Source organism: Nipponia nippon, unplaced genomic scaffold (genome assembly GCF_047370975.1).
Source record: "Nipponia nippon isolate SJK-2023a ecotype South Korea unplaced genomic scaffold, ASM4737097v1 scaffold_6, whole genome shotgun sequence".
NCBI classification, from domain to species: domain Eukaryota; kingdom Metazoa; phylum Chordata; class Aves; order Pelecaniformes; family Threskiornithidae; genus Nipponia; species Nipponia nippon.
This window is the reverse complement of record NW_028262380.1, coordinates 80,206,151-80,228,782: the sequence shown is the minus strand read 5'-3', so window position 1 is coordinate 80,228,782 and position 22,632 is coordinate 80,206,151. Positions and strand designations below refer to the sequence as shown.

The window sequence follows — 22,632 nt, the reverse complement described above, 5'->3', positions numbered from 1 at the left end:
CGACCCGCTGGTAGGAAACAAGAACTGGAACTGGATGGGAGTCGGTAACTGAGGGAGGCATCGCTCTTCCCATCCGCTGGACGTGGAGACGTGGAACTGTACAGAGCGAGTTTCTGAAGTGGTTCACCTGCTCTGGACCCGTGGCCGCAAACGCGGACGGTGGCAGATGCGCTGCATTCCATCCCTTAAGAAATAATGGCACGTACATCTTCTCCAGTGGCAGAAGCGGTTCAAGAATCCCGTCCTGTCCCGCCCAAAGCTCAGTCTGTAGAACTCCTACAGAGGCGAAGGCAAGTAACACACAGCCCTGTTGTCCCACACCACCGCTACGCTGCTGTACGAGACTAGCAGGCACGCCACTTTCCAGGCAACAGCTCCTCACCTAAAAACTCAAACTCATTTTAATAACAGCGTTGAAGAAACAAAATTTGGAAACCTAAAGAAGGAACTCAGGGTTGTCCTCCTCTTATTTCCTAGGAAAGCCGGTGCAGCCCTGGAACGGCCTGGCCACGCAGCCCAGGAGCTTGTCTCTTGCTGTGGTCAATAAGGGACACTTAAGGAAAGACTAGAGGAGCGAGGGAGGCACGGGACGGCCGTCTGGTCCCCGGCAGCCTTCTCCCTCCGTGTCTTGTGTGTTCACAACCCATTACAAAACGTTGCTTAGCTGGAATTCACAAATCCGAACACGCAGGACCAAAAACTCTCTCTCCCCGGTGGTTTTACATCAGGTGCCCCTCAGCCGCAACGTCAGCGCCGGCGGCTCAAGGCATTTCAGTGCCAGCCGAGGAGGTTTATGCTTCCGAGGAGAAGCGATTGCTGCCACCGTGCCTTTCTTTCTCTGGCAACCAGCTACATCCAACATGCCTCCAGGCGCCCGTGACTTGGGAAGGAGGTGCTGCTCTCAGTCACTGACATCGGAAAGCTGTTTAAAACTGAAGGGTGCTTTCTGAGCCTAAGGAAATGCATGCTGAAAGTCCTAAATCTTGGATTTGGCTTGCTTAATCTCCCACGCCATTTGCAGTGGACTTAGAAGCACTCAGACGTTTCCAAAGTGTCCTGATGCATGGGGAAGGAGTTGTTGGTGAAGAGGGGCTAAAAGCAAAGGGGTTGAAAGTAAACTCCGTCACGAAAAAGACACAGGCAGCTCGCCCAGACCTCTGCAGTCAAACGCAAATGCGAAGCTTGCCCTCAGCTGAAACAAAAAGTACGCATGAAAGGCCAAAAGCATCTTTACAGGAGCCTCAGCCTTTGCTTTTTAGATGCTGCAGAAAGAATGTGTACAGCTACGTCTCTCTCTCGATCCCTGGCTGTGACCTTCCTCCAGCTCCGAGCACCAGAACAATTCCCTCCCGAGTGCGAGTCTGGCACCGCTGCGATGGCTGTTCTCCATCTGGGGAGTCCTCCTCACCGGAGGAGGCAAGGCCGAGGCGGGGGGGTGAAAACGGAGCAAAGCGCGTCCCCAGGTGCCACGGGGATGTCCTGGGGACGCCGGCGGTGGGCGACGGAGGGGTGGCGAGGCAGGAGGGAGCAGGGTGGGGGACCCACGGGCGGCTCCATTCCCCCCCCAGGTCGCCGATCTCCGACGCAGAGGAGGAGGAGGAGGAGGAGGATGGCACCATAATTACGCCGCCGGCATCCTCCCGCGCAGGGGTGTCCCGCAGGAGGTGACACGCCGTCCCCAGGGAGCCAGAGCCGCCTGCCCGAGGACACCCCATCCCTCGGCAGCCCAGCCTGCTAATAAACTCCTGGCAGCCCCGTCCCGTCCCGCCTGGTCATGAGCTGGTGGCCACTTCTTTGAAGAAACCTTTTAAACAAATCTTTACCCTGGAGGACAGGAGGGGGCGGGGGGGAAAAGCCAACCCCACAAATGCACTGACTGGGGCTTGTTTGCTTGTTTGCCTTTCCCCAGGGATACGCAGGATGGCCTGGGAAGGGCTGCGGGCCCACGCGTGAGGGTGCTGAGCACGCACCATGTCGAAGTTAAGCGAAATTGATTTTTATATAACACAGCGTAAACTAATGAGAAAGAAAGGAATGTTAGTCAGCACACCACAAGAAAATACTCTCACATCTGCACGTGCCCCTGGGGAATCGCTGCCTCGTGCCTAGCTAGCTACGCGGCGATGCCAGCAGCAGCCGCCGTGCCGCAGCCGCAGGGACGTGACTCGCTAGAAGGGTCTAGAAGGGAAAAACGGGATGAAAGCCTGTCCTGCGTGGCCGGGGGCTCCTCAGCGACCGCCTGTCCCCAGGGCTGGGCCCTGCGATGGCTTGGCTCCGTCCCTCCCCGCTGCGTCGCCTCGGCTATTTTATGGAAAGCCCTGGGCCCGGGGATGTTGCTGATGCCCAAAGCGTTTCCCACAGCCCCGGAGCAGCTCGGGGCAGTTCATCCCACAGCCCCGGCCCCGTTCCCACAACCCCGGGACTGGGTGAAACGGGACTGAAATGGGAAAATGGGACTGCGGGGCCGCCCGGCGCTGCCTGCCCATGGCATCAACCAGGCAGCGAGGGCCGTGCTCTGCCAGCCCCTCGCCCCGCGGGGCAGCCCCCCGCTCCTCCCCAAAAGCTGCCCCTCTGCCTTTCAAACAAAGCCCCTTTCCCCAGGCAGGGAAGCTGCTGCCGAGGCCAAGCTCCGTCTGCAGCCGCCCCGTGCCTTCGGCCAAACGCCGGCCCTGCGCCGGGGTGGCGAGCGGAGCTGCCGGGCAGGGGTGACGCGGGCCCCGCGCAGCGCCTGCGTGCCATGCAGCGGGCACGCCTGTAACGTGTAGCTGAGCTATACAGAGATCTGTCCATCTCCGTGCCCCAAAGCAGCCGGGGTTCGCCCTGCGCGACCCCCCCGGCCAGGGCGATGGGGGACCCCGACCCGGGCTGCCCGGCCTCGGCCTGGGGCCGGGGGCCAGGATCTGCCGTGCCCTTTTCTTTTGCTCTTTTTCAGCAGCTCCGTCTCTTGTTCTGCTGTTTTTCATCGGGCACGGTTTGTTTGGAGGGGGTTGGGTTGGGTTGGGTTGGGTTGGGTTTTTCCCCCCCAGGCGGGGCTTTGCGGGGGCAGTTTTGCTGCTGCAGCGGCTTTGCCCCCCGGGGCCATGGGCTGGGGCTGCTGCTCGGCTCCCTGCTTCTGCACCTCCGCTTTTTATTGTGGTGCTGTTTGTTTTATGCTTTTTCTCTTTTCCTTTTGACTGTTTTTTTCTTCTTTATAGTCTTTCTTTTTTCTCTTTTTTCTTTTTTTACCTGTTTTTTCTGTTTTTTCCTTCCCCCCCGGTTTTTTGTGTTTTTTCTCTTTTTCTCTTTTTTATCTGCTTTTTTCTGTGTTTTTTCTTTTCTTTCTTTTGTTTTCCTGTCTTTTTTACCGTTTTTCCCTTTTTTCCCGTTTTTTCCTTTTCAAATTTTTGTTTCCTTTTATTCCCCTTTAAATTGTCCTTTTTTTTCTCTTTTTCCCCTTTCCTTCCCTGGGTTGCCCCCGCCGCAGCTGGGGCAGCCCCACAGCTGGGGGCACTCCCGGCCGATGGCAAGGACCCGCACCTGGGGGCTGGGCTGGGGGCGGGGGGCAGGGGAGGGGATGGGATGGCGGGTGGGGGCGCGGGGGCTTTTGGGCCGCCTGGGTGCAGGCCTGGGTGCTGCGGGGCCCTCCGGGCTGCGGGGAGGCTGTGGCCGCCCTGGCCGAGCCGCTGGCCCGCGGCCCTGGCGAGGGGCTGTGGGGAGCCTGGCCGTGCGGAGGCCAGCCCTGCTCCACGTGCGGGTGCCCGACGGGGGTCCGGGCGCCCCGATGGCCCCGTGAGCGTCCCCGGGGCCGGCTGGGCTTGTGCTTCGCTGCGGGGGCTCGCCCCGGGGCACCCGGAGCCCCTGGGCTGGGCGCTGGGGCCGTGGGAGCAGCCTCGGGGCGAGCCCAGCGCCTGGCCGTTGGGGTTTGCCAAGGGAAGCGTGGCCTCGTGTCAACCGGAGGGACGCGAGAGGAGCCATTTCTGCGGCGGGGAGCGGGCCTGGGCAGAGCGCTGGCTGCTGGGGACGGAGCACCCTGCCCCGCGGCAGCGCCCGGCAGCCCCAGCCCTCGCCCAGGGACGCTCGGGGGGCACGCGGCGCCCAGGAGCTGCGGGAGCGGGGACGCCGGGGACCGGCCGGGCTGCCGCCGGTGATGCCGCGCTGGCAGCGTCAGCCTGGGCGTCCCCGGCCCGAACGGGGGGGAAAGCTTTGGTTTTTGGGCTCTCCCCGTGTGTGGGGGCTCTGCTGAGCCTGCTCGGGGCTCAGCCTGGGGGCTGGGGGGGGCCCTGCTGCTCCCGGCCCCCCGGCACGGCTGCCGGCCCCCGGCAGAGAGACTGCGCCGTCGCTCCCCGGCCCCCTCGCCCAGCGCGGGGAGGAGGCGGCGGCGCGAGCTCGGGGGGGCCCTGCGCCCCCGCTGCCGAGCGCGGGGGGTCGTTCCCCTCCCGTAGCCCCAGTCCCGTCTCGTCTGGGGCCGCTGGGCCTGGGGCGCCTGCTTTCCTCTTTGAGCAGCTGAAAAAAATGACCCTGGCTTGGTAAGGAGCGTGTGGGAATTACAGAAGTCAAATCTAGGCAAGGAGCCGGAGTGGAGCTGGTGTTGCGCAACGGTCGCTGAAGTTGAGAGATATCTCTATGTGTGTGTATGTATAGCTAGAGGGTACTTGGATGGGGAAGCAAGCTGGGAAGTGGGCTTAAACCTGCTCAGGGGAGACGGAGCACATCTGGGTCCCTCTCCTGAGGGAAGAGGCAGGCGTTGTCAGGCTTCAAGTGGAAAAATGGGTACCTTCATCAGCTTCATAGATCTGTAGGGACCCCCAGCCAAGCCAGCCGCCCCTCTGGGCTCCTCCGGCTGCTGACGGGGCCGGGGGCGAATGGGGGCGAACGGGGCCGGGGGCTGCGGAGGCTGGGAGGGGGCAGGGGCGGGCAGGAGCATCGGCCTCTGCCTCCCAACGCCCCGGACTCGGCATCTGCCCCCCGGCCCCCAGCTCCGGGCGTTTTGCCTTCAGAGCAAGGCGAAGGAGAGAGAAGTGGGAATGGGCCCGGGGACGGGGCCGCAGGGGGCCGACGGGGCCTCCCCTCCCCTGCGTTGGCCTCTCGGGCTGGTGGGAAGGGCGGGCGTGTGCGCAAGGCTGATGCCGACGCTGAGAGGGCAGGGTTTGGGAGGGCTAAGAGGGGAAAATGCTCATTGCCTGCCCAGGCTGGAATGATTTGAGTCTCCCGAGGCACGTGGGAACCTCCTCTCGATTCCTGGGTTGCATCCGCGTCGCTGGGTACAGCAAAGTGTCCAAACTATTCTGTTTCGGGTTTATATTTCTGTTCTGTTGCAGCCCTGAGCTACCGGTGCCCAAAGTGATGCCATAAATGTGGCTGAGAGTCTCAGCGCCGCCCCTCAGACGGGATCAGCCGTGGGGAAACCGTCCGAGAGGGCAGCAGCGCCTCCACCCCAGCCCCCCGCAGGCCGCGGGGTCGCGAATCGGCTGCTGCTGTTGATGGCGGGGTCTTTTCCCCTGATTTTCCCGCCCCGGGCACAGCAGCCCCTCCGCCACCCGCCCGAGGCTGTCGCCGCTGTCAGAAGCGACACGGGCGTTGATATATGACGCTGCAGTGACGCCACGGGCTGAGCGGGCGGCGCGGGGTGCGGAGCGGGCGGGCGGCGGGACCCGGGGCGGAGCGGGGGCTGGGCGCTGTCCATAAAAGGAGTGGGCGGGCCCGGGCTGCCCCGGGGCGGGGCGCTGTCTATGAAAGGAGGGGGCGGGGCGGGGGCGGGGCCCGGAAGCGCTGAGGGCGGGCGGGGGCCCGGCCCGGCCCGGGGCGGCTCTGCCGGGGCGCCGGGGAATAAAGCCCCGAGGGCCGGAGCCCGGCGCCCCCGGCCTCGCCCGCGCCCGCGCCGCCCCGCCGGGCCCCCGGCCCCTGCCCGAGCACCGAGCACCGCCGCGGCTCCCGGGCCCGGCCCCGGGGCTCGGCACCCGGCTGCGGGGCTCCGGGCGCGGAGCAGGCAGCGCGTCCCGGGCTGCCGGGGCCCAAGCCCGGCTCCGCTTTGGGGCGCGAAGCCGCGCCCGCGGCTCAGCAGAGCCGGAGCCGGGCCGGAGAGCGGGGCCCCGCGCCTGGGGGAGCCCGGCCCTGGCCGGGGGCTGCGGGGGGGCTCCGGGCCCGGCTCCCAGCAGAGCCCCGGGGCTGCGGAGCGGAGCCCGAGTCCGGCCCGTGCGGGGCTTGCAACCGGGCTCACGTGGCCGGGCTCGGAGCTGGGACACGGAGCCCGAGTCCTGCGGCCTGGGGCCCAGACCCAGAAACTGAGGAGTCCCGCCTTTGGGGGCTTGAACGCGGGCTCGTGGGGCCGCTTTGGGGCTCAGAGAGGCCCAATCCTGCCTTTGGGGGCTCGGAGCAAGGCTCACACCGCCGGATTTAGGGCACAGAAGTGGAGACGGGGACCTGTGGTTTGGGGTCTTGAAACCAGCGTCGCTAAGACAGGTTTGGGGGCTCGCAGAGACCCAGTCCTGCGCTTTGAGGGGCTCGAAATGAGTCCCAGCGGGCCAGGTTTGGAGCTTAGGAACCAAGCCCTGCAGCTCAAACCCAAGAGACTCAACAGGCCCTGCATTCTGGGGGCTCGAAACAAGGCTCATTTGGCCAGTTTTGGGGCTCAGGAAAAAGAGACCAAGTCCTGCGTTTGGGGGGCTGAAGCAGAGACCAAGCCCTGTGTTTCGGGAGGGGGTCAGAGCAAGGCTCATAGGGCCAGTTTTAGGGCTCAAAAGTGGAGACTAAGTCCCGTGTTTTGGGAGCTTGCAACTGGGCCCAGAAACAGAGACCAAGCCTTATGCTTTGTGGGTGAAACCCAGAAACTCTGTCCTGCATTTTGGGGCTTGAAACAGGGCTCAAAAAAGAGACCAAGTCAGTCCTGCGTTTTATAGCAGAGACCAAGTCCTGTGTGTTTGGGCTCGGAAACAGAGACTAAAAGGGCCTGCGTTGGTGGGGGCTCGAAACAAGGCTCGTTTGGCCACTTACAGGGCTCAGAAGCAGAGACCAAGTCCTGTGTTTTGCGGCTCAAATCCAGAAACCAAAAGCCCTGCACCTGGGGGGCTTGAAACCAGGGTCACTAAGCCACTTTTTGGGCTCAAAGAAAGACTGAAAGTCCTGTGTTTTGGGGGCTTGAAGCAGAGACCAAGTCCTGCGTTTGGGGGGGTTCAAACCAAGGCTCACGTGGCCAGTTCTAAGGCCCCAAAACTGAGACTAAGTCCTGTGTTTTGCACCTCAGGGCCAGAGACAGCGTCCTGCATTTTGGGGGCTCAAAACAAGGCTCATGCGGCCAGTTTTAGGGCTCAGAAACTGAGACTAAGTCCTGCATTTTGGAGTCCTGAGACCAGGCTCATCTGGCCAGGTTCAGAGCTGAGAAACAGAGACCAAGTCCTGTGGTTTGGGGGCTTGAAACCAGAGTCACTAAGCCAGTTTTTAGGCGCACAAAGAGAGACCAAGCCCTGCATTCCAGGGGAATTGAAGCAGAGACCCAGTGCTGTGTTTGGGGGGGCTCAAAACAGGGCTCATACGGCCAGTCTTTAGGCTCACAAAGAGAGACTAAAAGTCCTGCGTTGGGGGGGCTTGAAGCAGAGACCCAGCGCCGTGTGTTTGGGCTCACAAAGAGAGACCAAGTCCTGCGTGTTGGAGACTTGAAACCGGGCTCATCTGGCCAAATCTGGGCCTCAAACCAGAGACCGAGTCCGGCGTTTCAGGGGGCTTGAACCACAGACCAAGTCCTGCGTGTCTGAGCTCAGAGCCAGAGCCCCAGTCCTGTGTTGTGGGGGGCTGGAAACCGGGCTCACGTGGCCAGTTGTGGGGCTGAGGAACAGAGGCCAGGTCCTGTGTTTTGGAGTGTTAAAACCGGGCTCGTGGGGCCGGTGTGAGAGCTGAGAGAGAGAGACCAAGCCCCAAACGCGGGTTTTGGGGCTGCAAACCGGGCTCCTGTGGCCAGCGGCGGGCGTCAGCAGCAGAGCCCCCGCGCTGCGTTCTGGGGCTCGGAACCGGGCTCCTGTGGCCACTGCTGGGGCTGACGCAGAGCGACCCGGTCCCGCCTCGGGGCCTGCAGCAGAGCCCCGGCCCCGGGCTCAGCCCGGAGCCCCGCGGCTCCTCTCCGAGGCCGGGCTGGGGCCGCCGGTGCCCGCCGGAGCCCCCGCACCCCGGGCTGGGCCCGGCCCCGGGAGCCCCCGGCCCTTCCCGCCTTCCCTCAGCGCCGCCGCCGCTTCGTTCCGGCCCCCCCAGCCGCGGGCAGGAGCGGGCAGCGCGGGACTTGGGCGCCGAGGCCCGGCCCCGGAGCGCGGCTCCTCCTGCCCCGGCGCCGGGACGGGGCCCGTGGGGCCGGGCTCGGGGCTCCGGGGGCTCGGGAGAGGCCGGGCCCAAGGCGCTGCCGCGGTCCTCCGGCCCCGGGCCCCGCACCGCGCCCGCCCGCCTGCGGAGAGGCGGGCAGCGGCCAGGGGCAGCGGCAGGGCCCCGGCTCCGCGCACCCGCGAGGCCCAGCCCCGGCCCCACTCCCGGCCCCGGCCCGGCCTCACCGGCCCCGGGCTCGGCTCCACACCGGCCCGGAGAAGCCCCCGCGCCGCGCCCGGCTCCGTCCCCGCGTCCCGAGCGAGGGGCCCCGCCCGGCGCCCCCGCCCCGCTACCGGCGTCCGCCGCCGTCGGTGCCGGCGCCCGTCTGGCGGCGGCGGAGGAGGTGCGGGCGCGGGGCGGGGCCTGAGCGCGCGGGCGCGGGGCGTGGCCTGTGCCAGGTGCGGCGAACGAGGGGGCGTGGTCTGTAACGAGGGGGCGTGGCCTGTGCCAGGTGCGGCGGCCGAGGGGGCGTGGTCTGTAACGAGGGGGCGGGGCTGGGCCCAGGGGCGCGGCGGGCGGGGCGCGGGGCGCGTGCGCGGGGCGTGGCCCGTGCCAGGTGCGGGGGCGGGCGGTGGCCGGGGCGCGTGCGCGGGGCGGGGCCGAGCAGATTTGAGCCCCGGCGGCGGCCGCGCGCCCCCTTTTCTCGTTCCCCCCCGGTGGCGCCGCCCGCGGCCCCGGGGCGGCAGCGGCCGGGCCGGGCTCCCCCGGCGGGGCCAGGTGAGGCGCGGGGGCTCGGCCCGCGGGAGCCGCAGGGCCCGGCCGGGGCCGGGGGAGCCGGGAGCGGCGGAGCCGGGGCCCGTGAGGCCGGGGCCCGTGAGGCCGGGGCCGGGAGCGGCGGAGCCGAGAGCGGCGGAGCCGCGGCCGAGCAGCGGGGAAGGGGCGTCGGGGGAGCGGGGTTTCTCGGGGCCGGGGTTTCTCGGGGCGGCGGCGGCGGCCGCGCTGGCGGCGGCTCCGCGGAGCAGCCGCGTTTGTCGGGGCGCCGGGGAATAAAGCCCGGAGGGCCGGAGCCCGGCGCCCCCCGTCGTCGTCGTCGTGGTCGCCCGATGCAGACGCGGCCCCCCGGGGCCGGGCCCGCCCGCGGGTCCCCCCGGCCAGTTCCCAAGCACGGCCCGAGCCCGCCGGGGCTGCCGGGCTCCCTGACACCACACGCGGGGCTGGGGGCGCGGGGCTGCGGAGCCGGGGGTCTGGGGGCCGGGGGGGAGCCCCGGTGCTGCCTGCGCGGGGCTGGGGCAGAGGCCTGGGGGTTTGGGCCCAGAAACGCAGCCCCCGTCGGCTGTTTCTGGGGCCAAACCCGGGGCTGGGGCTGGGGCTGGGGCCAGGGCTGGGGGGGAGACGGGCGGGCGCTGGGGGGTGGGCAGGGTGCGTGGGCCCCCACCGGAGGTGGGGGTCCGGTCGCGGTGCGTGGGCCCCTGCCGGAGGCGGGGGTCCGGTCGCGGTGGTCCCCGAAGCGCGGGAGGCTGGCATGCACCAGGCCGAATTAAACGTCTGAGATAGTCTCTGGGGCGAAAAGCACTTTTCACACCCCCTCTGCCCACGTCCAGCCTTTATTCGAGGCGTGTACCACCCCCGGCGCGGGGACTGACCAACAACCAGACACTGGGCGTACAGTTATGACATTTATTATTCATATGCAAGTGCTGACAGTGATTGATTTACGACCTGGTCCAAAGCCAAGATCGCATTAACAAGCACAAGCCCCAATGGGCTGGAGAGGAGCTGGTGCTGGAACCAACTGGAACTGGAGCCCAAAACCAACTGGAGATGAGACTGGACTGGAACAGGAGCCGCAAACAAGCTGGAGCCAGAGGAGATGAAACTCGACTGGAGACTGGAACGAGCTGGAGCCGTCCATGAGCCGGAACCACAGCTGAACTGGAGCTGAAACTTCCCAGAGCCATCCATGAACTGGGTCCACAAATGAGCTGGAGCCGTCCACAAGCTGGACCTGGAACCAGAGCAGAAACAAACTGGTACAGGAACCGCAACTGAGCTGGAGCCAAAACTGAGCTGGAGCCATCCATGAGCTGGACCTGAAGGCGCAGATGAACTGGGGCAGAAACGAGGAACCTGAAGCTGCAAACAGGTCCAGCTCACGGACAGCTCCAGCCTGAAACGAACTGGAGCTGAAACTGTCCAGAGCCGTCCATGTGCTGGAGTGGCAATGAAATGGAGCTGCAAAGGAGCTGGACCTGAAACCTGTACAGAAACAAACAGGAGCCAAAACTGAACGGGAGCCGTGCATGAGCTGGCCCTGAAATGATGGAAAGGTGCAAATGAGCTGGAGCCGCAGAGGAACTGGAGCTGAAAACAAACTGGAGCAGAAACGGCCAACCTGAAGCTGCAGATAGGCTGGAGCCGTCCATGAGCTGGAGCCAAAACTGAACTGGAGCCGGGCCTGACACAAAGGGGAGCCCCAACCAACAAACCAACCAAACCAAAGCAAACAGGAGCCCAAACCGAGCTGGACCCCAAACAACTGACCTGGAGCCGAGCTGGAGCCGCGCAGTCCCAGCAGCGTCTTGCCCGGAGCCAAGATCGTTTTAACAAGCACAAGCTGGAATGGGCTGGAGCAGAATTGGAGAAGCTGGAGCCGGAGGAGATGAAACTGAACTGGAGCTGAAACTGAACTGGAGCCTGGAAGGTGCTGGGAGCAGGAACGAGCTGGAGCTGAAGGTGCAGATGCACTGGAGCTGCAGCTTCCCAGAGCCGTCCGTGGGCTGGAGCTGAAACAGGAGGAGAAACAAACTGGAGCCACAAACGTGCTGGAGCTGGGCCTGAAACAAAGGGGAGCCCGAACCAACAAACAAAACAAACACACGCAGACAAACGGGGGCCCAAACCGAGCCGGACCCCAAACACAGAGGGGCCCAAAGAACCGACCTGGAGCCGCGCAGCCCCGGCAGCGTCGGCCTCGGCGCAGGCAGCCCGGCTGCTGCTGCTTCTATGAGTCCGCAATTCAGAGCACGTACAGTTCTGACAGGGATCGATTATGGCCTTGCCCAAAGCCAAGATGGTTTCAGCAAGCACAAGCTGCAATGGGCTGGGGATGAAACCAAGGAGGAGCTGGAGCAGCCCACGAGCTGGAGATGGAAAGGAGCCGGAGCCGCAGAGAAACTGGAACTGAAAATCAGCTGGAGCTGAAGATGAGCTGAAGCAGCAAACCGAGCTGGAGATGAGACTGCACTGGAGAGGAGAAGGAGCTGGAGCCAGCACTGACCTGGAGCCGTCCAGGAGCTGGGCCTGGAAAGAAAGGGTGCAGAAACAGGGACCTGAAGCTGCGAACGAGCTGGAGCCGTCCACAAGCTGGGCCAGAAACAACCAACCTGAGAATCCGCAACTGAGCTGGAGCCGCAAGGAGCCGGAGCTGAAACGAGCTGGAGCCGCAAGGAACCGGAGCTGCAGAGGAACCCGAGCCGCCCATGAGCTGGAGCCGAACAGAAACCAACTGGTGCAGAAACAAACAGGAACCGCAAATGAGCTGGAGCCAAAACTCAACTGGAGCCGTGCATGAGCGGGACCTGAAACAAAGGGGAGCCCCAACCAACAAACAAAACCACACACAGACAAACGGGGACCCAAACCGAGCTGGATCCCCAAAAAACAGGGGCCCAAAGAACCAACCTGGAGCCGAGCTGGAGCTGCGCAGCCCCGGCAGCGTCTGCGGGCGGGCGCAGGCAGGGCTGTCCCCAGCCAGGCGCAGGGCAGGCGGCAGCGTCGGCCTCGGTGCAGGCAGCCCGGCTTCTTCGAGGTGGCTCCCGGTGTGGCTGGGGGTCCTCCGTCCGTCTGTCTGTCCCTGCGCAGGGAGAGACGTGGCACAACCAGCTCTTGGCAGCGCGGCCCGGCCCAAAGAGCCCCGGAGCTGCAGCTCTGCCCAGCCCCTCGGCAGCAGCAGCCCCGCACCGCACCCCCGAGATGGGAGGGGAGGGAGAGACCGGGATGGGGCACCAGAAACGTCCCGTTTCCCCCAGAAGGGTGGGTGAGAGCCAGGATCTGGCTGAAACCCCACCCGCCCTGCGCAGCAGCGGCACAGACCGACTCCAGCAGCGCCATGGTGGGGAGGGGGCCGGCACCGCACCAGTGCCAGCGGGGTCTGGGCCGGACCCCAACAGCACCTGCTCCCACCTCCCCAAACGCCCCTCACAGCCACGGCCCCCAGAAACGTCCCGCAGCACAGACCTGCCCGGCCCTGGCTCAGGGTGGGATGCGGGGACGGGAACCACGGGGCCCCCCAGGGCCCTGCCTGTGCCCACACACAGCCCCTGGCCACGGGGCGACCCTGCCCGGGGGTGCAGGCCCCAGCCCTGCGGTGCCGAGCTCCTGTGAGCCCCAAGGGACACACACCAGCACCCGCACCAGCGCTGCCCCACCGGTGCCAGGACCCTCCTTCCCCCAAAAACCCTGCCGAGAGCCCTACCGGGACACAGCCCCCGCCCTCCCCGTCCCTCGGCCGGCAGAGCTGGCCCTGGGAGCCCAGTGCCCAGTCCCACCACGCAGCTCCGCTCGTCCGCCACGTCAGGGCACTCACCTCACCGGGGCTCGGCGCCGGGATGAGCCTTCCCCAGGCGTTGGCACAGCCATAGGGTATCGCCTGTGCCCCCAGCACCTCCCGAGGCACCGGGACGGCTGTTGCTGCCCGTGCCTGGCCAGGCCGGCTTCACCATCTCACCAACAGGGCTGCAGGAGCTGGTGCGGATCCCTGAAGCGGCCTCTGCTCCCACCACAGCACATTTTGAGCTAAAATATAAGGGTTTAAGTCAAACAATGCCTTCACGTGGAGACCAGAGCGGCCCAGAAACGTCCCGCAGCCCCCGCCCCGCCGCCTCGGGGCACTCACCTCACTGGGCACAGCCTCCCCATCGGTGTCCCCCGGTGCTCGTCGCCTCGGGGCTGCGCTCCTCGCCTGGGCGCCGGATGAGCCTTCCCCGGGCGTTGGCACAGCCATACGGCATAGCCTGTGCCCCCAGCACCTCCCCAGGGACTGGCGGCACCAGGACGGCTGTTGCTGCCCGTGCCTGGCCAGGCCGGCTTCACCATCTCACCAACAGGGCTGCAGGAGCTGGTGCGGATCCCTGAAGCGGCCTCTGCTCCCACCGCAGCACATTTTGAGCTAAAAAATAAGGGTTTAAGTCAAACAATGCCTTCACGTGGAGCCCAGGGCCACCCCCAACCGCCCTGCTGTGGGATGCCCGGGGAGCTCCCCGTGCCCAGGGACCCCCGGTGCAAATGCATCCCCCTACCTGACCGCCCCGTCGGGGGAGCCCGGCCGTCCCCGACCTCGTCTGCGCGGCCGCGGTGCCTCCTCCCGCGCCGGCTCCCCGGAGGCAGCGCAACCCGTCACCGCAGGCAAACCCCGCTTTCCCGGGGAGCGCTCGCACTCACCCCGGGCCGCGGGCAGGCGCGCGAGGTCTGCCGGCGGCTGTGCCGAGGCCTCTCCGCAGCTTCTCCGCCGTTGCCAGTTCATGGTTGGGGCGGGGGCTGAGCCCGCGGCTGAAATCGGGAGCTGCCGGGGACCCCCAGCCCCGCAGGCCGAGCCGCAGCCGCTGCCCCCGGAGAGGGTCGGTGCCGAAATGCGCCGGGGAAGTCACCGGGCCCCGGCCGGGCACCCACGGGGGATCCCGCACCGGGGGGAGGGAAACAGCTCTCGGCTTCCACGAAGCAAAGTCCGTATGTCCAGGCCGGGCCCTCCTCCAGCTGGTTTTACGTCGGCATGAGGCAAAACTGGTTTCACTCCAGCAAAGCTCGAGGGCTCCTGGCAAAACCCAGCGGCTGCGAGACTGCGGGGTCAGGCAGGCGGACGGGAAGGGCTCGGAGGGGGACGGGGGGCAGCAAAACGCTCCGTGCTCTGGGGGAGAAAGAAAAGCGCGGTCAAAATCGCCGCGCAAACGCAACACGCGCTGTGCCCAGTCAAAACTTCAGCCTCTAATCCCCAGTTTGAACTTCACACCGGAACCGTCACCCGTGGCTAGCAAGCGCGCGTGGGGGACGGGTCAACGCTTTCTTACACGCGGGCGGTAACGCGCTGCGTTACGCCGAAGGAAACCAAAACGCCAGGCGTTGCCCCCAGCCGCTGAGGAGCCTCTCTGCCCCCGCAGCCCCCCGCAAACCCGCCCCAACCCCGCGTTAACTCCACCCCGCGCCCCCCGGGCGCCGCTCCCGGCCTCGCCGCCGAGCCGCCCGCACCCCCGGCCCCGACCGCCCCCACGCACGGCAGCGCCCGCGGCCGGGGCCCCCACCCCGAAGCCCCCGGGGCCCGCACGGGGGGACGGCCCTGCCCCGGCCGCTTTGGCCCCCGCCGGGGACGGGCCAGGAGCGCGGGCAGGGCCGAGCCCCGCCCGGGCTCCCCCGCACGCCCCGCCCGGGACCGGGCACCCCCTCCCCAGGCCGCGCCCGCGCCCGGGCCCGGGCCCGACCGCTCCCGACGCCGCTCAGCGCCCGCCAGGGCCACGGCGGGGCCCCCGGCTCCCCCGGCGGGGCCCGGCCACGGCACGGAGCCCCCGCCCGGCCCGGGACCCCCCGCCCCGCCGCTCCCTGCGCCCGCCGCTCCGGCCCGGCCCGCGGCAGCGGCGCCCCCTGGCGGCGCACGGCGGTACTGCGCCCCGGGGCTTCCTCAAGCCTCGGCCAGGGGCGGCCCCACCCGACGCGGCCAATCAGCGCTGCCGGCGCCTGCGGCAACAGCCAATAGCGCTGCAGCGGGCCTCGGCGCGGCAGGCCGTCATCCCCTGACGACGAGCCGGGCGGCGGCAGGGCAACGGCTGTCACGGGCGGCGGTTACGGCAGGAGCGAGCCCCGTGCCCCGCGCGGGGGCCGCTCCCTGCCCCGCTCCCGCTGGCCACGCTGTCCCCGAGACGAGCCCGGGTGCCGCTGGCCGCCTTGGCCACCTGGCTCGCGCTCAGCCGGCGGCCGACCGCCCCCCCAGGCCCTTTCCCGCTACGTGAACGCGCCCGCACGCTCCTTTCGGGCGGGGGGGGCAAAGCTTTTCGGTCCCGAAGGGAGTCGGGGGTCGCCATCGCCCCTCGCCGCATTTACCTCTGCCCCGGTTTCTGCGGTTTTGTCCAACCTCGCGCTTCTCTGGCCGCCGCCCGGGCTTTGGTGCCAAGATGTTCCCTTTTGCCGCTCTGTCAGCTCTTCTCCACGGCTAGAGCCGGGGGGCTTCCGCCGCTCGTTACGTACACCAACACTGTCCTGTCTTCTAGCTCCCTCCCAAACTCCCTTCCCGAGGCACAAGCGGTTGGTAGGTTTGCTAACTGGAAAATCGCTGCTTCTGCTCGGCTTCAGAAACGACCTCCAACAGCACGTCGGCGTGCGGGGTGCGTTCTGCGTGCGCACGCGCCAGGCGTGCGCTACGTGTGGGCGCCCGCAGCGTCCGTGAGCGCTCCGCGTCGATGTACGTGATGCCCCAGCTGGGTGGCGATCCCCGCTTTTCTTCTGAGGGCCGCATCTCTCCCAGAGTTCCAGCCTCAAATGTATCCGCTGTGACGGACGGACGGATTGGAAATGCCGGCACGACCCCGTACGAAGGCGCAGGCTATTCTACGCCTGCGGATTACCAGTAGTGTTAACACAAACAGAGTCTTTAACCGTGCCCAACTGGGTAGCCCGGAGGTAAGTTTCCGCAACATTTCTTCACCGCCCCAAGATGCATCATCCTTAGTTACCTGATGTAAAATCTGAGTCTGAGCCCCAGTCTCTCCTACACCCGTGGAGATGCTGCTGCTTCGATCCGCACAGACACAACAACTAGCACTGGTGGTTGTACAGACACCTCCCTGCCAGGCGAGGAGCAGATCAAGGGCCGTCCGCTCCTGCAGCGCTACCTGGGTAAACGAGATGCCTGGGTCTGTAATGCTCGTACGGCGCCTGCAGCCCTGTTCTCTCTGATTTCTGGCACCGCAGATCTATTCCCCATTGCCGTCTCTAGTCCGCCAGCTCCGAGGGCCGGGATAAGCCACCTAGCAAAGCTATGCAAGCCAGCAGGTCGCTCAGCCAGCAGCCTTGACGGCCTTTTGTTCCGCTTAAGAAATGCTCCTTGTTCACACAATTTGTCAGTCGCGGTCACCTTCGGGCTCCCAGCGCGCAGGTCCCTCGCGACCCCAAAGGCAACACTTGGCGAGCTGGGCTCCCGCACCGCCGGTACCAACCCGTTCCTTTCGGAGCGGGGAGCCCAGTGTAATTAAGGAGATGGAAGGAGTCTGTCACATTTTGGGTAAAATTTAAGGAAGGAGGCTCGTTACAAGACGGGTAATTTCCTATAAAAGGGCCATGACCTGCAACGCAGGCACATGGAGGGACGGTGCCATTCCAGGTAAAAGTCAATGGGTTTACTTCTAATTCCGGAAAACTGGATGGTGGGTTTTTGCTTGATGTGGTACCTTGCCACATTTTCGGGTCGGCCCGATTAATTCCAGAAGGAAGAGGTGCGCCAATTAGAGGTACCCCCCGCTTCGAATGCCTTGGCATTTCAGTACAGAGCCAACAAGCACTTAAACTGATACTTTAGCTACCTCTGACGTGAATTGCACGTGCGAAGTAGGTTCCCAGGGCTCTGTTTTAATCCAGAGTAGGGTGACACGCGGAACGCAGATTAACAACATTTTGCTTTATCTGTCTTCTCTGTCCTGTCTCTCCAATGTCCGTTTAAGCGGAGGAGATGATTCTGTTATCCACGGCGCAGGAGCGTTCTTGACCCCGGAACAGTGCGTCCAGGGTCCTTCGCCCCCGACTTTAGCAGCCGCGTAAGTTGTCGGCAACGCCGGGAAAGGCCCTGTCCACTCCTCAGTCAGCGGCTCCCAGTTCCAGGACCTGACGTCGACCCAGTCTCCGGGCTGGAGCGGAGGCGCCGGCGTGTGGAGCTCCAATGGTCTATCCCTCCTTAGGGTGTAAGGGACTGGAGCGTTAAGAACAATGGTCTCAAACCTGCTTGTGTGTGTTTATCCGATGAGACCGGACAGTAGACCCCTCTTCTGTCTGATAAGACCCGAGGGCAGACCACTCTTTGGCTTATCAAGTACCACCATCTGGCAAGGAAACCTGGGCAAACTTGCTGGCGCAGCAGGCCGTTCTTTGGCTTGTCAGGCACCACCAAGAATAGGACACCAACTGGTATCCGGGCCAGGCTGCTTGCCCCCCCAGCAATATGTTAGATGTGCACGTGTTGGGTCCGTCATGTTGCCCTGGGTAACCAAAGGGGAAGGAGAGGGCAAACTCCCCCTCCAACACCAGATAACAGACGGCACACCGAAACCTGAGCGTGGCCATCCACCACCGAAAAACCAACGGGAAGCCGCTGGATCCATGGTGGTGACTATCCTTTGCTCATCTCTCTGCAGGCTTGCTTAATTGCCTCCTAATATTGCCTGCCTTTCCTATCGCTTTACTCTCTCATATTTACCCAATAAAATGTCTGATTGGCGGCATAGGGCCTCGTTTGTGTCTTAATTTCGCCCTTGGGATCATTTTACAAACCTTCCCCGAGCCTGACAATCAGACCGGGACTTAACAAGGGGCTCGTGAAGTTCCCGTCGAGTCGCTGTCGATCCTGGTTTCAAGTGCGCGCGCTACGTCTGGGTGCACGCAGCGTCTGTGAGCGCTCCACGTCTATGTACGTGATGCCCCAGCTGGGGTATCGGCTCACAGTACATCTCCAGCTACAGCTGTTGTCTCTGCCTACAGAAAACCACCGAGGCCAAAAATAGTTTCCTGTTAAATTCTCATCTCAGGAAAGGTGGAGGGAAAGGGCAGTGACGCCACAGCGGGGGGAAGGAGAGCACGCAGTGTAAAAGCTGGCCGGTTCGGTTTCTGAAAGGCCGTCGCAGAGACCTTTCCCAGGGCTCGCTCCTTCCCCGCCCGCACGGGTCAGAGCGTGTTTGCCCACACCCAGCCAGTATCACCACGCCAGGGATCTCGCTGGCTTCACCCAGAGTTCACAATTCGCAAGGGAGCATTTCTTTCAAGCTGAAAATGTCCCCTGTGGAAGAGATTTGGGGGTACTCTTTGCTTATCCCACCCAGTGACTAACTCGCTCTCGCTTTCCTTGGGGTGATAAACCACGGCCTCACACTCGGTATAAAGCTCGGTACAGGCAAGCTGCAACTCACACGCGCACACGCGCGCCATGTGAAGATAAAAGCAAAAGCACTCACCCGGAGCTGGATGCATTTGGGGAGCGATTGCTCCGGTGTACGGAGGAGAGGGGACCGTTGTCCTCCGAGGCTCTCCCGTCGCCCGCGATGCCATCCCACGCAACAGCCATGCCCCAGCCCGCTCCAGGACCTACGAGAACAAAACCAAGCCTGTAACCGCAAGCCCCAGCATAGTTCGCCTCCTGCACGGCGCCTGCCCCTCTAGCAACCCAAAGACTTTCAAAGGAGGAGCAGAAACGGGACGGCGCGGCAGCAACGAGACCACAAGGACGCAACCCTGAATCCTGCTCTGCCGGTGCAGCCCCCGTGCCCCAGGCAGCGGCACGTCCCAGCGGACGCACGCACACGCAAGCAGCGCTTCCAGCCCAGCAGGGACACGGCAGTCTTTTCCTGGCAGAAAAGGCTGCTTCTGAGCGAGCTGTTTCAAATCTCAGGTGATTTGTCTCCTTCGTCAGGCCAGGCGGGACTGTTCCAAGCCTCACGATGTATTCTGAGGCGTAGAGCAAACTATACGGACCTGATCTCAGCGTGAGACTGATGCTCCCGCCCCTATACAGCACCCATCGAGACCTCCTCGCCTCTGCCGCAGCCGGCCGTGCCGCCGCCGCAAATCCGGACGGCCTGGGACTTGCCCTTAATGTGCTTGGGACGGGTCCCGGATCTGGAACAGCTGACAATGTTTCTGCCGCATTTATGATTTTAAATGGCTCTGACGCTTTGGCACCTCCGAAATGGAGACGGGGTTTCTGCCTGGCCCTTCGCTCCGAAGGATGCCGACGGCCTTGCTGGGAAGCCAGCGCTGGGGATGCCCGTGGGGCTGCCGGAGCTGCCGGGCTCCAGCCGCGGCCGGAGGCCTCGGGAGGGCCCCACCAGGCCCCCATCACCCGACGGCCCCACCTGGAGCCCCACCACCCACACGCCCTTCCCCATTGGCCCCGCTCTGTATTTAAGCTCCGGCCCAGGGGCTGGGGTCTCACTTTGGTGGGGGCTGTGTTGTGAATCCTTGCTTTTTCTCGTGAGTCTTGGTGTTTTATTGCTGGTTTTTTTTCCCCTGCTGTTGCTTGGGGAGCGTCACTGGGCTGCCTTGCACCCCTGCTCAGGTACCGGGGGGCTGTGCGTGTGTGTGTGTGGGGGCTCTGGTTTCCTGCTGTCATTAGGTTTAAGTGTGTTTGTCCCCAGTTTTATTGCAATGTGCCTGCGTGAGCTGGGTTACTGGCAGCGTGTGCCTTCATGTGGCTTTTTCTTTCTTCTCCTGGCTGACAAAGCAAGGCTGGAGCACGTTCTTTCTAAAGCATACCCTGTGAGGCAGGCTGGATTCACGGGGGAGGGTCTGGTTGTTTCAAGTTTTGCCTTTTGCCAAATGAAGGGCCATTTACATCCCAGGCATGACCTCGCCTGTCTGGAGAAAAAAGTTCCTTTGAATTAACTGTTTAACTTGACTCTCCAAAACAGTGGTCCCGCTTTTACCATTGCAGAGAAATTGGGGAAAGGAAGGGGGAAGACTTGTTCTGTTAAAGGCTGTGGGAGAGGTTTCAGGTTCTTGCCTGCCTACATGTTAACGTGCAAACGCTTTAATTGATCTGTAAAACCACAGACCCGTGATGAACGTGGCAGTGCTGTTGGCTTGTACGAAGGCAGCAGACCCCCGGCGTGCCCTGGTTATGCAGCCAGGGCAAATGCTCAGTCGGGTTCTAGCGTTACGGCGGAGCTCCCGTTCTCCTCATCTCTGGCAGGGTTTCTGTTACCTGTTGAAGGCCAGCTCAGCTAAAAGGGCTGTTCTGGCACCCTGCACCCATGGAGTGGGGCTGCGGGAGCCCCCTGAGAGCAGGGATGCTTTTTCCAGGTGAGGACAGAGCCCCGGAGCTTCTTCTCTCCCTCTGGAAGTGGGGATGTAAGTCCAGGCTGTTTTTCTTTTTTCTCCCAGGTTCCTGCTGCTGATTTAAAAGCCGCCCTTGCCCTCTCTCCAGAGGGGCTGAGCTCAGCGCCGTAGCTCCCACGCAGGACAAGAGCCCGAGAGCTGCAAGGCTCAGGAGGAGCAGGGGGGAGGCTCTGCGGTGGAACACGGGTGAGAAACCCAGCCCTGATGTGCAGAGCAGGCTTCCCCTCCCGCCCGGGACGCGGTGGCTGCAGGGGACAGCCCTCCGGCCCCGGGGCTCGGCAGCGTGGCCGGGGGCTCTGCTCTCCGCAGGTGCTTTGGTAGCCGCAGGCTGTGGGGGGGGAGGTGGGTGCTGAGCCCGCCGCTCTGAGGCGGGGTGCCCCGAGTTACTGGGGTGTGTTTCTATCCGCAGTTGCTGCTCTCACACAACCGAGAGGTCCCTGGGCCAGTAAAGCTCCATTGAGCCGAGGGGGCACCTGGCTTCCAGCCCATGCTCCAGACTGGCAAGGAGGCCTCGCTGGATGGCCAGGGGAGCAGCCTGGCCTTGGCTCCAGACAAGACAACGAGCGGGATGGCCAAAGCAATACCCAGCTAACGTCTCCTTCCAGAAAGTGGGCGCTGCTGATGCTGTTTGTCGCAGCGGGGAGCTCATAGCAACGACATCTCTAGCAGCCTGAGCTGCTGAGGCCCTTGAATGAAAGCAGCGTTCTGCTCGTCCCCCGGCTCCTCTGTGCTCCCAAATATCCCCTGCACCCCTGCGGCAGGCAGCACAGGGCTCCCGGGGTGTCCGGTAGCTCTGCCTCGCCGTGCGTGGAGCGCTGCTCCCAGCTGGGACGGAGTGCGTACGGAAAGGTGTGCCAGCGCGATGGGACTCGGCCAGCGCGATGGGACTCGGCCAGCACGATCCCCTCTTTGGCTCCAGGGGAGAGAGTACATGTTCCCCCGTGCTGCCTCTCGGTGCACCTCGGGGTCCTGGTCCTGAGAAGCCCCTGACAAAGAAGAGGTCAGCCCAGCATCACCTGAGGACCTCTCAGCCTGTGTTGTTTGTGTCTGTTCACAGACCGAAATAAAAGGAAGCGGTTGATGATTTCAATAAAGAGACGTGTCCTGTGTCCTGCCCTCTGTGTTGTCTTGATTAATCCTCATGGCTTTTTTCAGCCTTTGGGGGGGAGAAACCCAGAGGAAGGCTGCCGCAGATATTCACTCAGTGGTGATGGCACTGGTGTTGCCCAAGGGACCCCCGGGCGTGGATTCCTGGCCCAAATGGACAAAAACTCCTCCTGGTGTCTCCCAGCTCCCTGTCCAAGTGCTGCAGACCCGGGCCCTGAGATCAGTTTGCTGCTGCGCGTGTCCGTCTCCACGGCCGGGCGCTGAGCCGTTTGCACCGAGTGCTCTGGTCCCAGCAGGAGACAGAAGCGGTGTCCCCAAAGCCAGCCCGCAGAGCCACGTGCCAGCCCCTCTGTTTGCAGCCGTGGGCACACGAAAACCGCGCCTGAGGGCCCACGGTTTTCACGCCACGGGAACGGCGCTGCTGGACCCGCAGATCTCTTCCCAAGGGCAGGGGCGGCGTTTCCCTGCGGGTCCCGTCGGGGCCAGCCCGGGCCAGCCCGCCGTGCTGGGCTGCTTGGGGCCTCCCCGCTGTTCGCAAATGGCGAATCGAGGCTTTGAATGTTATTGTGCCTTTAAGAAGAGTTATTGCGTAGGGTGATTTAGAAAAGATAACTTGCACGAATTGTATAACTACAGGTGTTTTATATTAATCTAAGTCCATGCTACACTGCTCATTTTGTCCCTGTGTAGCCCTATCCCATGACTGGATTAATCACCAGCCGAGTTAATCCGAAGGTAAAGATAGATGTCGTAAGAAAAGATGAGTAACTGAACGGCTGACTAAGGCATTTTAACTGATGAAGACCTTAGATGAGAATAAGGGCAAGGTAAGCATTCATAATATAAGTGAAGAGGTCAGATTCTTTGAATTTAGAGACGGTTTTAAATAGAGCGTTGTGAAACTAGGCATAGAAGGGAAATAAATGGCTTTTATGACCTTGCATCGGACCAGTGGTCGGAGCGGCCTGCGTGGTCAATGAACAAGAACTGAAACGGACCGCAAAGGACCGGTTTGCCGGTGGGAAATCGAGACCTGCCTGCTGGCCAGAGGAATGAAGAATTGCCATCGCAGCGGAAACCTTAGGTGGACTTGGATAATCATGTAATTGTTACAGAAACGTATATAAGGTGGCAATTGTAACACTTAGTTACACTAAGTTCTACTGCCCAAAGTCCTTAGGGCAG

At 63.8% G+C, this 22,632-nt stretch overlaps 1 protein-coding gene and 1 long non-coding RNA gene across 17 annotated transcripts in view; one reads left to right on the top strand and one right to left on the bottom strand.

Moving 5' to 3' along the window:
- LOC148051603 (uncharacterized) overlaps positions 1-22,632 on the bottom strand; it is a 52,406-nt gene that overhangs the window by 13,838 nt on the left and 15,936 nt on the right. For 3 of the 16 annotated variants that reach the window (XR_015699552.1, XR_015699560.1, XM_087735912.1), the window contains exons 3-5: positions 13,157-13,429; positions 12,848-13,056; positions 11,944-12,115 (exon numbers count right to left, since the gene is read on the bottom strand). Coding sequence is in view for 1 of the 16 variants with exons in the window: in XM_087735912.1 (XP_087592038.1) it covers positions 11,944-12,115; positions 12,848-12,900 (225 nt within the window). In the remaining 15 variants the exon portion in view is untranslated. The other 13 variants (XR_015699553.1, XM_087735911.1, XR_015699558.1 and 10 more) reach the window with 12 other exon arrangements.
- LOC148051604 (uncharacterized) lies at positions 19,449-21,448 on the top strand. Its single transcript, XR_015699561.1, has 3 exons — positions 19,449-19,561; positions 20,386-20,526; positions 20,750-21,448. It is a non-coding gene; the product is annotated as an uncharacterized LOC148051604 (long non-coding RNA).